This window comes from Strix aluco, chromosome 3 (genome assembly GCF_031877795.1).
Source record: "Strix aluco isolate bStrAlu1 chromosome 3, bStrAlu1.hap1, whole genome shotgun sequence".
In the NCBI taxonomy this organism is placed as follows: Eukaryota; Metazoa; Chordata; class Aves; order Strigiformes; family Strigidae; genus Strix; species Strix aluco.
In genome coordinates, this window is record NC_133933.1 from 131,054,436 (window position 1) to 131,070,520 (window position 16,085).

General features: G+C 48.1%; 1 protein-coding gene across 2 annotated transcripts in view; it reads left to right on the plus strand.

Annotated features, from left to right (window-relative positions):
* Positions 1–16,085, plus strand: part of ELP3 (elongator acetyltransferase complex subunit 3) — a 97,732-nt gene that overhangs the window by 78,501 nt on the left and 3,146 nt on the right. Inside the window, exon 15 of one of the 2 annotated variants that reach the window (XM_074820321.1) lies at positions 4,626–4,843. The exons of the other annotated variant lie outside the window; for it this stretch is intronic. Within the exon in view, the coding sequence (XP_074676422.1) occupies positions 4,626–4,807 (182 nt within the window). The 3' untranslated portion in view covers positions 4,808–4,843. The remainder of the gene's footprint in view (positions 1–4,625; positions 4,844–16,085) is intronic. 2 annotated transcript variants of the gene reach the window in all.

Below are 16,085 nucleotides of genomic sequence, written 5' to 3' on the forward strand. Positions count from 1 at the left end.
AATGCAGAGTTTCCCAGCAGACTCTTTCCAAAGCATTTTGTTCTCCCTGCTGTTCTTAGAGTAAACAGGTTCAGCTGAACCTGTCTTCTCATCATAAGTCTTTTAGCTCTTAGGGGTGTTCAATTTACAGACGAAAAGGGAAGAAGATGCAGCAGGATTTAACAGGATTGCTGTTGCTTATAAAGACAGTACCTAAAACCATGCAAGGTTACTTTCAAACAAAGGAAAATCTGAGGTCCCCTGCATCAGGCACCCAGGAGTCATCGCGGGCAATGAACCGGGGAATGATGCACAAAGCAAGCTGAGGCTGTACAGCAGCTGCCTCGTGGTGTGTCTGGTTAAATATCACTTCATTTGAAGGGGACCGGTGGGAGAACTGCATTTAATCGACTACGGAGTCCATGACAAATGCACTAGGAGTGCATTTGTAAGGGAAGGAGGAGCATTTGCAAGCCAGGTTAAGGAGGGCATTTTGGATTCTTGACAGCACGTGGGGAAATGAGGGTACCGATGGGATGGGAAATGATATCAGCCATAGATACTCTGGGTTCATATTGTGTGTGACGCTGTAGTTACACCTCTGGTAATGCCACTGTGCGGATTCTCTTCTCTATTTAAAGCTTGGATGCTAGTGATCCTGGATGCTTCGGCTGCTAAAATTGCAAGGTACATCCTTCCCCCCCGTCCCCAGCCTCCGAAGATGGAAGCTCATCTCTGGATGTTTGACTAAACCAACCAGAATTAAATATTCACAATAACGAGGTGATTTTGTGGCCTGCTTGCAAGGTTTCTGCGCAGACCCAGAAGTGTGGTGTCTGCGTCTTAATGGTAGGGAGGAGGTGCCCCCCCCTGCCCTAAATCAAAGAGCAAAGTAAAAAAGCAAGTGGCTTGTTTATCATGAAGTCATTGCTCATTTAAGGTAATTTTCTGCATGAGTGGTGCCTTTCTACTCCTCTGATGTGAGTAGTATATTAGTATGCAGGCTTGGGTAGCTGAATGGTAGACCCTGGAGGCATCACTCCATTATTCAGAGCTCTGGGGAGGTCTGATCTGAAATGTCTGTTTTTCCATTTTCCAGCATTTGTAATTGCATGTGTGTTTTCTTTGCCTTTTGTTGGTTTTGTGGTGTGGTTGGGGTTTTTTTTTGTTTTCGCTTTCAGTTATACCTGCTTTGAATTTGCATCTTTTTTTTTTTTTCCTCATTAAAAAAAGCACCCCCCCCCCCCAAAACCTAAATTACACTAAAACAATTTTAAACATGTTGCTCCTCTGATGTCCACAAGTCCTTAGGCACTGAAAATGTAAGAAACCTTGGTGTTTGAGGCTAGTGGATGGGCTCATAAGCTTGCTGAATTTATAATCGCTTCTTCCTTTTTGGCAACAGCCGATGCTTGAATTCTGTATTCAGGGTTTTCTCTCCTTTTGGTATGATGATGCTACTCCAATCCCTAACAAAGCTTTCCCTTCCACTCCTCTTTTACCATTTAGTCTGCAGCCCCATATCGCTTTCTGTTCGGGACGGGATTTTTCTTAGCTCTGTTTTGAGGCTGTATCTCCTGTTCTGCGGTCTGTAGGTGCTGGCGCTTGCCAGGGTCCCCTTTGGGAGTCAGTGGCGAGCAGTCGCGTGCACTGACTCAAGCTATACAGGGTTTTTCTTGTCAGAAACTGCACAGCATCCAGAGGATGATTTAGGACAAACACATGCTCGTTCCCTGCGTTCCTCCCATGGAGTAAGTACAACGCAGCCCTCATGCCTGTTGGCCCTTAGTCCAACTTGCAGCCTATTTGCCTCAGACTCTGCCTCTGCCTGAAGAATATGAGTAGGCTGCAGCAGGTCAGATCAATATGGCATTTCTGCCGATGCTGGGTGTCTGGGGAAGGGAGTAAATATCGAATAAGCATGCAAACATCTTCTCAGCCTCCAGCCATTTGTTGCCCAAGGACTTCTAGAGTCAGAGAGGGTGCCTTTGTGTGTGATGGCCCTCAAGGGATTTCTCTGCCTTGCCAGTCTGTCTGCCTGCAACAACTGATAAACTTTCGCTCCCCATCCCTTTCCATGAGCTCTTTAGGGTCGGGTACACTGCCTTGTCGTTGTACCTTGAGTTTGAGAGGAGTAATCGTTTGGTCTAAGTGAAGGTGGATAAAGGGCAGTCCTCTTAAAACATTTCCTGTTCACAGAATCATCTCAGTTGGAAAAGCCCTTGAAGCTCCTCCAGTCCAACCATGAACCTCACCCTGACCGTTCCCAACTCCACCAGATCCCTCAGCGCTGGGTCAACCCGACTCTTCAACCCCTCCAGGGATGGGGACTCCCCCCCTGCCCTGGGCAGCCCATTCCAACGCCCAACAACCCCTTCTGCAAAGAAATCCTTCCTAAGAGCCAGTCTGACCCTGCCCTGGCGCAGCTTGAGGCCATTCCCTCTTGTCCTGGTGCTTGTTCCTTGGCTCAAGAGACTCATCCCCCCTCTCTGCACCCTCCTTTCAGGCAGTTGGAGAGGGCCATGAGGTCTCCCCTCAGCCTCCTCTTCTCCAGACTAAACCCCCCCAGTTCCCTCAGCCGCTCCCCATCACACCTGTGCTCCAGACCCTGCACCAGCTCCGTTGCCCTTCTCTGGACACGCTCGAGTCATTCAATGGCCTTTTTGGAGTGAGGGGCCCAAAACTGAACCCACTCATCAAGGTGCAATCTGTTGTCCCCTTGCGGATTCCTGTTGCTGTTGGTTTGACTTTGCTGTTTGACATCCCATAATTAGCCCCTTCTGACCCTAATCCTGTAACAAGTACTTCAAACTGTTTCTTTAAAGCAGCTCTAGTGATGAGTATGTGAAATGTAACATACAACAAATTCTGAAATATTAAAAGTCCTGGGTCCTCCCCCTCCTGAATGGCAGCAGCATAAAGCTCCTGACTGGATGTGCTTAAACAAATTCATACATTGTGGGTCCTTTGTGTTTCCTCTAAGCAGCAACTTAGTTGTTCTGATTCATCCTCTGATTTTGGTAGTTACCTTTGTCAGTGACGATGACTGGAGAGATACGAGTCAGTGCTTTACAATTACTTGAAGCACCTGAGCTGTAAAATTACAAGACCGATACCTTTCTCTTTTAAAATACAGTAGTTATGATACTGAAAAAAGTGGCAGAAATGCTTCCCTACCTCCTTTTAAAATAATCCTTGTGAACTTAAATAATGTGTGTGCAGGTGCAGTTCTGGGAAAGTTCCTATCCCAAAGATTTCTGTTCTTTTAATGCATGTGTCATCTATTGTAGCAATCTAGGAAATCTGGAGAGAGGCTGTAACCAGCAGGTCTACGGAGACAGAAGGGTGCGAATGAGTGAACTCAGCAGCACGGAGTGACAGCAGCACACGCACGTTCAAGGTCACTCAGGAGGACATAGAGCCCCTGGAAGTGCCCAGCACCACTGGCCAAAGCCCGGGTGCTCATCTAGAGCAGGACAAAGCATCACAGCCCAGAGCTGAGGCAGCAATGGGATCTACTCAATAAGGCCAAATGCCGGGTGCTGCACTTGGGCCACAACAACCCCCAGCAGCACTACAGGCTTGGGGAGGAGTGGCTGGAGAGCTGCCAGTCAGAGAGGGACCTGGGGGGGATTGATAATGAGCCAGCAGTGTGCCCAGGTGGCCAAGAAGGCCAATGGCATCCTGGCTTGTATCAGCACTAGCGTGGCCAGCAGGGACAGGGAAGGGATCTTACCCCTGGGCTCGGCACTGGTGAGGCCGCCCCTCGATGAGTGGGTTCAGTTTTGGGCCCCTCACTCCAAAAAGGCCATTGAATGACTCGAGCGTGTCCAGAGAAGGGCAACGGAGCTGGTGCAGGGTCTGGAGCACAGGTGTGATGGGGAGCGGCTGAGGGAACTGTGGGGGTTTAGTCTGGAGAAGAGGAGGCTGAGGGGAGACCTCCTGGCCCTCTCCAACTGCCTGAAAGGAGGGTGCAGAGAGGGGGGATGAGTCTCTTGAGCCAAGGAACAAGCACCAGGACAAGAGGGAATGGCCTCAAGCTGCGCCAGGGCAGGGTCAGACTGGCTCTTAGGAAGGATTTCTTTGCAGAAGGGGTTGTTGGGCGTTGGAATGGGCTGCCCAGGGCAGGGGGGGAGTCCCCATCCCTGGAGGGGTTGAAGAGTCGGGTCAACATAGTGCTGAGGGATCTGGTGGAGTTGGGAACGGTCAGTGTGAGGTTCATGGTTGGACTGGAGGATCTTCAAGGTCTTTTCCAACTGAGATGATTCTGTGATTCCTGGCCAGGCTTTGTGGCCTTCAGGCCTCCACCTTGAAGACTTGGAACACAACTGGCCGATACCTGAGCAGCTCTGACCAGCTCGTGCCAACACAGGGCTTAGCAATAACCGAGTGTGAGACACCCCTGGGTCAGAGCTCGCCTGCACCTGGGCAGCCCAGCTTTACGCTGAGCTCCTCCCAGCTCTGACTATGCTCTGGGCTGTTACGCTTTGCTAGCTCCTTGCCAAGCCCTTAATCTCCTGCTCGTCTTTGTGAGAAGTGTTGGGGTTGTGCCAAAGTGACATCCCATCCTGGCACCGAAATACCGTGCTTTGACTCCGTGTGTAACATCACTGTTCTTGTTGGGTTGTTGTTTTTTTTTTCGAAAGGATATGTCTCTGCCTGTCTCGGGGATAGCCGCTGCCTTTACACGTGGATTTTCAACGTTACCGTCTCCAAACCCTACTTACACTGTCCACCACTGCTTCTGCGTGCCCTTCACGTGTCTTCAGTGTGTGAAAGCCACTTTCCTCTAAACTTCACACCGCTGCCACGTGCTGAGCACAAGTAGCTGCCTCCAACTTCGCTTTTGATGGACACGGCAGAGGTTGGTGGTTTTGGTACCAGTGGCATTTAACAGCGACAGTACATGGCTTATTTATTTTACCTCCGTAACGCAAGTTTTTTGTTAAGATGGGGCTACCACTGAGCATTCCCTTTATCCACAGCAGAAGAGTTGAAGGTATCCGGCTATTGAGTAGCTGTCTCTGTCATTACCTACCTAGCCTAAATCAGCTGCCACAAGGAGAGGGTCAGCACCTTCCTACTGCCATATCCTTAAAGTGTTGGTGTCTTGCTAATTGTCCTTGACGAGCGTGCTGGTGGCAGCAGGTGAAGCTGCCTCCTTGGTTTAGTGACTCTGAAAGCTGCGATGCTGTAGGTGAGGCTGCTGGCTACTCCAAGGGCAAGGACCAGGAGTGCACAGACCAAATATTTATCTGCTCTAAGACTGCAAATTACTTTTCAAAAGCTAAAAGCTTGCTCTATAAATACAGCGCTACTTGAACGGAAGAGCGTTTTCGGCTGCAGGATCTGCTGTGACGTCTGTCAGCGTTATCTGTTTATGCTGGCATCAGGAAAGCAGGCTAGCTTGGCTTGTACCAACAGGATTGTCTCCTTATCTCTGTACAGAAGATGCTTGTTCGGGGAGGTGGGGGATGAGATTCAATTCCCCTATTGCAGGTGCGTGGCCTGTTCAAACTGAACTCACCAAGGTGCATTAACGAGCACCCTTTCCTTTCCCTTTAAAGTACAGGCATTTTATCACCTGTGCCTACACCAACTCCAGTAGCCTTTAAATGAGCCTCACTGGTAATTTACTCCCCAGACTGGTGAGGTGTCTGGATCCGCAGCCAAATCCGCACCAGCACGCCTCGTCTTCTGAAGCAGCAGTTTAATGTCTCCCTGCAGCAAGATTTCGCTGTAGCCTCGCTCCATCCCGGTGACGTAGCAGCCTTATCACGACGGCGTGGAGGTCTGGCACCGCTGCCGTTCCCCGCTATAAGCTAATTACTATGCGGCAAGATGATCAGTTTTCCCCCAGACCAGGCTTCTATTTGTGTTCTGTCAAGTAGAAAATTAACATGGACACAGGCCAGGGATGTTTCACGCCTGAGTGCGCTGAGGCTGAAGGTGCTGATGGGAAGGCAGGATGGATTTCTGAATGGTAGGCGTGGAGGATCAGGTGATGTCAAGCGTCGCCGGCCCGCTTCATTAGCCGGACCATCAGAGAAGTCGAGTAGCTGGGGAAGAGCTGGAAAAAAATCACCCGTAGCATGCACAGTCCTCATTAACCACCCATCTCCGTGTCCTTTTTCAGAACTAAGCCGAACAGTATGTCTGCAGAGCAGGTAAGGGGCGTAGTCTGCAAAATTTGGAAGCAAGAGGCTAGCTGGTATTAACCTATATTAACTGTATTCATTCATTATTTGCCACACTGGAGCCTTTTCAGGGCTTCTTTGCACTGCAGAGATGCAGATGTAATTGATGTTTGAGTGACCCTCTCCACTTGCATTGCTGCTGGCTCCAGACGAACACACGAACTTGTAGGAGCCCTATCAGCAACTTGCAAGAGGGACTTTATTGTTTATTTGCAAACACATGCAAAAACAAGAAGAGACTGTAAAAGATTTTTCCCTGCCTGGTCATTGTCACTTCTTTTTGATCAGTAGCTTTTTTTTTGAGTGTTTTGATACTCTTTATTATAAATACATAGTGGAGCCACCTAAACTGCTGAGTGTGCCTGTTGCTTACAGGAACACATCGCAGGGATCCTGCTAGGCATTTGGGCTCTTTCTCCTCTTTTCTCAACACTACTTTTACTCACCAGAAGTCACTAACATCTGATGTAGCAATCTGCACGATTAAACCGTAGATCTACAGGAACCTTTTAAGTTGTTCTTCAGTACAGAGACATCATATTTCTAATCTAATGATCTCCTTCCTGTTCTGATGAGTAAGAGGGGAAGTTCAGAAGAAAAGGCTGGTTTCTGACCCCTAGCTTCCTGCGCTGGACAGGTACTAAAACGAATTCCTGAAGCCCTGTGCTCTGTTTTTACACTGAGGGTGGTGACACACTGGCACGGGTTGCCCAGAGAGGTGGTGGATGCCCCATCCCTGGAAACATTCAAGGTCAGGTGGGATGGGGCTTTGAGCAACCTGATCTAGGTGAAGATGTCCCTGCTCATGGCAGGGGGGTTGGACTGGATGATCTTTAAAGGTCCCTTCCCACCCAAACCAGTCTGTGAGGAAGTAGACGCATGGGGACGCTGCTTGTTTAATGACAGGCAGGCTCACTCTCAAGATTACCGAGTGTTTCTTCATCAGCGTTTAAAATCTCATAGACCATAGGAAACAAAATCGATGGTGAATGCCTCACATGCTCGGTGAGTCATCCTAAATCCCAGTCTCTCAGTAATACCTTACCAGCCAGGGTGGATATTTCAGCAGCCATCGCTGGAAGAAGCCTTAAGACATGACGTAGCCTGGGGATCTAAAAGCTCACAAACACTTAACTTGACAAATGTGGGGTTGAGTAGCAGACACATTTCACGGTCCCTGTCTCTCTCAATGCCCAGTGGCCACACCGATGGCAGCACTTTGTTAAAGTGTAAGAGAAGTTATGGTATTAGCTCTTAAATATTTAATTTGGCTTGGTTTAGAGTCAGAAGATCTGTCAGCTCAGGCTTCATCTGTCGCAGTTGAAGGCGGTGTTGGCATGGTGGCTTTCTCTCTCCTAACAGTGGATGCTTTCAGCGCAGCTGGGTTTGGGCAGGCCTGTGTAGTCATTAATGAAATATTGCTTCTATAATAAAGAGATCAATGAGTTGTAATCTCACCATCTGGAAGCTCTATGATGTGTCTTACCTGCAGACTTGCCATTTAAAAAGCAGTTTTAGAGCAAGGCATCTCCTGTGTGCTAAGAGGCACCCCAAAAGTTGAATGCTGTAAAATCACTTTAATTCTACTGCTCGTTTAATTGTTTATATTTAATTTTTTTTAAAAAAAAGTTGTTGGCGATAGTCTTGGTTTTAAGATTTGGCCTTAAGAACAAATCAGAAAATCCCTGAGCGATCCATTTGCTAATACGATAAAGCTTTTGCTCTGGTTTTCCTTGTTAGCTCTGCACCTTCACCAACACACAGATTTGCAGCGTGACAGATTAGGAGGAAATGTGGTATGTCTGCTTTGTTTTAATAAAACTTCATAGGCAGTTCACTAAATTATGTTCACAGGCTGAACCGAGTGTGCATATGGGGACCTGTTTGCTAGATTAGAGATCTCCGTTTGAAAGGACTGATGGTAAATGGATGTTGGGAGATGCAAAAGAGGAAGAAAAAGAGCTTTTCAAATTGACCAGGTCCTAGACCATGCCAAGTCATTCCAGATTTAAATTGAGTTAAATTAAATTCAATCTGTAGTGTATAAAGAGTAAGTTACAAAGGGGAGAGTGAAGGTCTCCTGTGCTGTTTACATAGTGCAGTTTCTTCCTTCATTTTTATTTATCAAGCCCAAAAGCTGACGGTGAGTTGGAGGAAGGATCAGCTCTGTCAGAAAGGGGCTGCATTTTTTTTGTGTTTTCGTCAAATCCAGAGTAGGTTTAAATGGAGCAGGGACTGGATTTGCGTGAGAGGTGGAAGGGTGATGCTGGGGATATTCAGGGCTTTCTGCTTGTGGGTCACGGCTTCAAAAATAATGCAATCTCGTATCGGAAAGGCTGTCAGTGTTTTGCAGTAGTGAAGTGAGTTGCTGAGCTGATGAAGGGAGACCCAGGCTTCAAAACTCTTTTTTTTTTTTTTTTTTTTTTTTTTTTAATCACAGACTTGCTTTGTGATTTCAGACAAATTTTCCAGCTGCCTGGGATCTTGGCTCTTCTTCTGGGATGTGGCGATGACAGCACCTCCCCGCTAGACAGAGGTGTTGTGAAAATAGTAATTTAAAATCTCAGAAGCAGTCTGGGCAGGAAGAAAGCACAACTTGCATTTGGCAGAAAAAACCCAGATGCTTTCAGGTGCGGATTTCTCTTCCAGGTCCAACAAACAGCAACACACAGACTAAGTACAGGGTAGGCACAGTTGCTGTTACTGTGTTTGATTCTGCTAATCGTTTAGAGAAAGGATTATGAAACGCTTCACACGCAGTGATATTAACAATCATGTAAGTACATAAAGTTATGGCTAAATCACAACGCGAACTGCGGCGCTAATTAGCTCTTTGTGGTTGCTGCAGCAGGAGGAGGTCAGGAAATACTGAACTCTCCCATCCTTGGATTTAGTCCCTCCAGAGGCCGTTGAAACACATGGGGAGAGTCACTCTGCAGGAAGAATGCTTCAGACCCCAGCGCTGCAATGTGCTTGTAGGTGGGGAAAAAAAAAAAAAAATAGTTTCCAGTGCTCAGTTTTTAAAGCAGATCTCTTGAAATAAAAATATTTTCAATTATCCTGAAAAAAAAATTCATATTCCTATTTTCCATTCGCATTGCCTGGGTTATGTTTTCTGATGACTGCCAGAGTTCTAGTAGTTCTCAGTGATTCTCAACAGAATCTGTTGTTCTAAAAGAAAAGTGAACATGTCTCTGTTTGCTCTTTATGTGACTTTGAAAATTGAGAGCATTTTATTTGTAAGATACTGGGTAACATTTCCAAAAGCCCCTACTTCTAATTTTCAGAGGATTTTTTATCTCCCAGTATCTTTAGGAACATTCAGGAAATGAGTCGCCAATTATCTAATTTTTAATAAAAATAAAAATCTTTGCTGCAGGGATAGATGTAGGATTGTTTCTTGGTTTCTTAAATGAATAACTTTTCTGATTGCTCTGACGTGCCCAGGTTTTCTCAGCAGCATCAAGAATGTTGGTTTTTTTCTGTTTCCTCAGTGCTGATAAGGCATTTTGGTTATCTCAAATCCTTTGCCTTTTCCCCATTGTTACCGTTCTCTGCGGTTGGTTGGTAGTGATTCACATGAAACAGCCTCGTGTTTTCCCTGAAGATAAAATCCAGCATTGTGAAAAGTGTAAATGCCAAAGCAAACTCATCGGAGGCCGTGGATGGATCCACTGTGCATTCTTAACTCGTGCGTCACTTCGGAAATGTGGTGTGTGGTTTTTCGGTCAGCGTCCAGTACACAATAGAGAAGAAAACGTTCCCTTGTCTTATTTTCCTACCACTCTTCTGGATTTGCAACCCTAGTTCTGACCCTTCCTTGTATAAACAAGTCCTACCAACTTGAAGAGCAAGGCCTCGCTCCAAAGCAAGGTCTGGACGCTCGCCCAAGTGGCTGCTGAGTGCCAGTAAGTGTCGGCTTTGCTTTCAAGTCCCGCGCGGAGTCTAGGTTATGGGGAGCAGTGGATTTCACAACAAGGCATTTGTTTGACAGCTAGAGAAGTGTTGTCTTCGCTATGGATCGGTGGCCAACGTTAACAGGATGAGCCTCAACAAGGTCAGGTGCCAGGTCCTGCACTTGGGCCACAACAACCCCCTGCATGGCTACAGGCTTGGGGAGGGGTGGCTGGAGCTGTCTGGAAGAGAAGGGTCTGGGGGTTCTCATTGACAAGCAGCTGAACAGGAGCCAGCAGTGTGCCCAGGTGGCCAAGAAAGCCAACGGCATCCTGGCTTGTGTTAGAAATAGTGTGACCAGCAGAAGCAGGGAGGTGATAGTCCCCCTGTGCTCTGCACTGGTGAGGCCACACCTGGAGTGTTGTGTCCAGTTTTGGGCACCTCAATCCGAGAGAGATCTCGAGGGGCTGGAGCGAGGGCAGAGGAGGGCAACGAAGCTGGGGAAGGGCCTGGAGAATAAATCCTGTGAGGAGCGATGGAAGGAGCTGGGACTGTTCAGTGTGAGGAGGAGAAGGCTCAGGGGAGACCTCATCACTCTCTACAGCTCCCTGAAAGGACATTGTAGAGAGGTTGGTGCTGGTCTCTTCTCCCAGGGAATTAGTGACAGAACAAGAGGGAACGGCTTTAAACTGCAACAGGGGAGGTTCAGACTGGACATGAGGAGAAAATGTTTCCCAGCAAGAGTGGTCAGAGAGTGGAATAGGCTGCCCAGGGAGGGGGTGGAGTCCCCATCCCTGGGTGTGTTTAAGGGTCGTTTGGATGAGCTGTTGGGGGATGTGGTGTAGGGGAGAACTTTGTAGAGTCGGGCTGAGGGTTGGACTCGATCCTGAGGGTCTTTTCCAACCTGAATGATTCTGTGATTCTTGGACTTGGTGGAGGTCAAAGCAAGGAGTATAAAGAAAAATCTAAAACTTCTCTTTTAGTAGCCTTGAGTCTCCACCAAGACCCATGGTAAAAAGAGAGTTCTGTTTGCTCGCTCCCCGCTGACGTCAGGCTCCCAGTCACCCGACCCCAAGTCTTGAGAGCTGCTAAAATGTGAGCTTTGTGATCTCTGAATGACGGCCGCCTCCATCTGATCATGGGAGTCACACTTGAAGGCCAAGGAGGTTCTCTCCGAGCTCTTGTTTTCTTTCTTTGCTTTTCTAGCTGTGTTGAAAATGCGGATGTTTATGGTGTGTCCCGTGGCAGCTTCCAAGCCTCCTGCCTGGCTCTGTGTGTTTTACCAACATCCACAGAAGTAGTGAGGTGACTGCAGAAGTATTTGTTGTTTCCTTCTCTTTGCCTTTTCAAAACTCCGAAAATGTTATTCCAACCGTGGCAGAGCATTCCCCTCACAGAACATCGCTGTGCCAGCGGCAACACTGGCCACTGCAGCAGGAATGTCCTTTCTGATAGCAAGAGAGGCAGCTGTGGTCCTCCCAGATCCCTGCGGCTGGGTTGAGACTCGCTGCTCATTCTGGGTGAAATCCATAGTGCTTTGGTGAAAGTAGCATCACTCTTTCCTGTCTTATTACCTGCACTAAGCATGAATCCTTTTCTCAGCACCCTTGAAGGACAATCCTACTTGCCAGAGATCCTACAGACGATCCGGGTGTCTGTGCAGTGAGCTCGGGGCTCATCCTTCCTCAGGCAAAGCACCGAGCCGGGTAGTTACTCCCAAAAAAAAACTGGAAGAGGCTTTACTGTCACCAGAACTGCAGCTGGCTCGGTAATGGAGGGAGGCAGTTTGGAAAGTTGAGCTGACTCAGGTTCGCTGCCTTGCACGCAGGGCCCCGCTAACTGCTGCTGAGAAATATTTTGAGGGGGAAGGAAGGTGCGAGACACGATACGCCTTGACTGTGCATCTTCGGAAAAGATTTTAGTCGTTGCCAAAAGATGCAGAGGCCTGTGTAGAGATAAGTCTCTTGTGTGCCTCAGTAAGTCTCTGCTATGGAAATTTTATGAACTATTAGTAGCTCTTTAATGATCCTGAAAACAATCTCATTTTCACTTAGTTCTGTGACTAGTGAGCCGTGGTGAAGGAATCTTTGAGGATACTCAGCCTCGGATGCTGCATCGCAATATTTCTGGCAGGGCTGAGTCAGAAGGGTGTATTTATGGGCTCTGCACAGAAAAGGTCATGGGCAGGGGCTGCTGCACATGGGCAACGAAATCTGATTTCTGCTGTCCTCTGGGTAGCAGTCCCAACTGCTCGTCCTCCTGGGCCAGAAGAGAAGTTAACCCTGACTCTGTGGTCACTTTGCTCTGTTCCCTGCTACAGGCATTTATTTATTTATTTATTTATTTATTTTAGGTTTAAATGTTACGGTGAAAACCCAGGTTTGGGGTTTTATCAGTAGGCTTCACCATTATTCAGATGCTTCCAAAAAAAAAAAAGAGAGAACAAAAAGTGATTAAATTAACCAGCAGCCGTTGCCAGAGGATGTGTCATTTGAAGATTGCGGTGAGGGACGCTTCCAAAAAGCCTCAGCTGGCCCCTGGCCATGGGTTTCCATCCAGGCAGGCGTGATCAGAGCTCCTGCCCTTCAACCAAATCACTGGCAGCAAATCTGGAAGTGGTTGGATGAAATCTGCTCTGCTGAGTTCAAACTAAGCTCTCCTGCACAGTTTGATACGGAATATTTAAAATCTAAACCCCTGTTTTAAAGACCCAGAATGAGAAATGCAGCCAATTCTGGCTCGGAAAGTCAAAAAGCTTCTTGGCCCAGCTTTTGGCCTTACTCTTCCGCTCCTGCGTGATGTTTCTTTTATGATATTTCTTGGATGATGTTTCTTTTCACGGGCGCACTTGGAGCAGTGGGAAGAGTTCTGCCTGGACAGGTCTCCCCAGCTCTGTGGTGCGTCTGCTGTAAATTAGAGCAGCAAAGATTTGGGCAGAGAACTTGTGCCATCGAGACCTTCCTTTCAGGAACACTTAGTGGACAAGTATTGAGGGCATGCTGGGCGTTACGAGTTGCTTCTCCATCACTTACCCCTAGAATGGCTTGTGAGCAGACAAAATGGCATGTTGTTTTAACAGCTGTAGCTCTGGTTTTCTTAGAACTGCATGTTGATAATCTCCTTGTGATCAGAAGCCAGCAGCATAATCCTTTGGTTTTTCAGACTTTGAGTTCCTACAAAGTTGTGATAATTTCACAATGGAGAGGTGTGTGATGATGGATTCCTTCTGCATGACTTAGTGTCCCACAGATCTTTTATTCCATTTAGCAGTGTCTACCATGTTGCACTTCTCTGGTGGATGAGGAAGGCTGTGGATGGTTTCTGCTTTTAATTCCATGCTTCAACACCTCTTTTCTCATCCGGTTGTGCCATGCTGATCTCAAAACACCCATCCTCTATGCTGGTTGTGATTTCCCTGATGTCCTTTGACTACAAGGAGCTATCTTCATATTAATGGCATCCTAGTGAATATTGTAGGCTGGGTTTGTTAGCTTTTGGGTTGGGAGCAGCTGAAGTGAATCCCATCCTCATCCTCACTTGTGCACCGGTTTGGCTCACCGGGAGGTTTTTGTGCGTTTCGGCGCACTTTTTCAAAGGAATCTAAAGCACAAGCTTTGCTCCAGGTGCAGGTCAAACACAGTCCACACTCAAAAGGGGACAGAGGGGTCTGAATGAATGGCTTTCTGGCCAACTTCAAGTGTGTGGTGGGGACACGGAGTCCAGGATACCAAAAATCTAGTCTGAAGTCACACCCCCAGTCCCATATAGTGTAGAGGGGTGGGCTTGAGCACCATGTGCTTCCACCCACCGATCCCCTCCTGTTACACCATATGAGATTGCAATGAGATTCCTTGTCCCCTGGGCTTGTGCCTCCGCACCTGCCTGCTTACACCCACCTGCAGGTGTAGGTCTTGCCCCGGTGCCTGGGCAAGCTGCTGCTGTCCCGCTGCACTGCCTTGCAACGCTACGGGCTGATGGGCCGGGGGACGGAATCCTGGATACTCGGCTTCCATGCTTCAGTTTGCCAACTCAATGGCTGCTTCTTGGGGTGCTTCTGGAGCACAGGTCTGATGGGGAGCGGCTGAGGGAACTGGGGGGGTTTAGTCTGGAGAAGAGGAGGCTGAGGGGAGACCTCATGGCCCTCTCCAACTCCCTGAAAGGAGGGTGCAGAGAGGGGGGATGAGTCTCTTGAGCCAAGGAACAAGCGCCAGGACAAGAGGGAATGGCCTCAAGCTGCGCCAGGGCAGGGTCAGACTGGCACTTAGGAAGGATTTCTTTGCAGAAGGGGTTGTTGGGCGTTGGAATGGGCTGCCCAGGGCAGGGGGGGAGTCCCCGTCCCTGGAGGGGTTGAAGAGTCGGGTTGACCCAGCGCTGAGGGATCTGGTGGAGTTGGGAATGGTCAGTGTGAGGTTCATGGTTGGACTGGAGGAGCTTCAAGGGCTTTTCCAACCCAGATGATTCTGGGATTCTGTGGGTGCCTTGGGGAGAGCTTTTCCCCTCAAAAGCCTCTTGCCTCAAAAACATTCCTCCAGCACTGGAGCTAGCAAGACATCCCAAGTTAGAACTGAACAGCAGGGAAACCACGCTGTATCTTCACGCGCTTGAGGCAGCTTCTGCTGCCTCTTCACGGAAGACTTTCCTGTTGAAGGACAGTAATTTTGTGTGAGAAGTTACTGCTATGAGCAGGGCTGAGATGATGACTGAGCTGCTTCACGGCATGGGACCCCTGGGGCACAGGACCGGCCAACTGCATCATCATTCTTGTTAATGGCTTGAACCCGTTGCCCTCAAACGAGGAAGAGTTGGCGCTTAACTAGTGCCACTTAATAGCTCTGAGATTAATGGAGGCAGCACACGATGCTCCACACAACCTAAACTGCCTTCTTTAAAAATCCACGTGTTTCCCAAGGGCTTTAGAAAAAAAAAGGGGAAGTGTGAAATAACTCTGATCAAGGTGTTTTTAAAACCAGCAGCTGAATTATTCAGTTGTCCTTTGGCTTCAAGAGGATTGTTGCTTTAGATTTCGCTAATCCTTTTAACCAAGTTGTTCTGGGCCACGGGTGGGGTGACTCCTGCTGTTTTACTGCCCAAATCTGTATGTCATACCCTAGTATCTCTACTAACAAACACAGAGGATGTTTTTTAGGCAAGATATTGATAAAGGTGATAGTTTAGTTCAAGTCAGAGACCCTCCTGGGCAGAGATCAGGAAGAGGGGAGTGGATGTGTGTGCAGTGGACTTGGGTTTTTACTTGGCTTCAGGCTCACGCTGAAGCTGAGTGAATTTGGGTCCCTTCAGGATGGTTTTAGTTGAGGACGGTGCTCTGCTGCCACGTCCCAGGGGCCTTGCCACTGCCTAGAAGTAAATTTGTTCTCCAATTTGGGGTCCTTTGTGGTTTTTCAAGCTCTTCCCAGCTTCAGCTGGAATGAGAGGCACAAGGATGGGCTAGATGATCTTCAAGGTCTTTTCCAACCTAGATGATTCTGTGATGTCTCGGGTCTGGGTTTCAGGTATCTTTTCCATACCTTAAATTAATATAATCCCATACCTTAAATTAATATAATGCTTCTCTAGGGTGTTGGCTGGGGTTTGGCTGGAGCTGTGGTTTTTAAGCTGTTCGGTAACTATTATAATGTGCATTCAGGAAATAGATTACCACTATTTTAGCCAAATCTATTAAAGCAGCAGTGGGTACAATTGTGGCAGCGATGCGTGGGCAGGAAGGGGTTACCAGCTGCACCGGGTTGCTCCCTGCACAGGAGATGCAGCCGATTCCTGAAGAGCCATTTGCAAGCGCCTGCAGTTTCCAGGAACTGGCTGGAGGGATGAGATTAGAGAAAAGAGGGGCTGCTTTTCTTGATGGAGAGCCATGTCCTATCTGTCCTTCTGTCCCTACCCACCAGCTGCGCCGACAATGATGCCACGATGCTGAATTCCTCCTCCCTCCCCCGATGACTAATGTCTGCATCTGTGAGTAATTAGATAAGGTGAGGGGGAAGGCTGCTGTGCTGGACC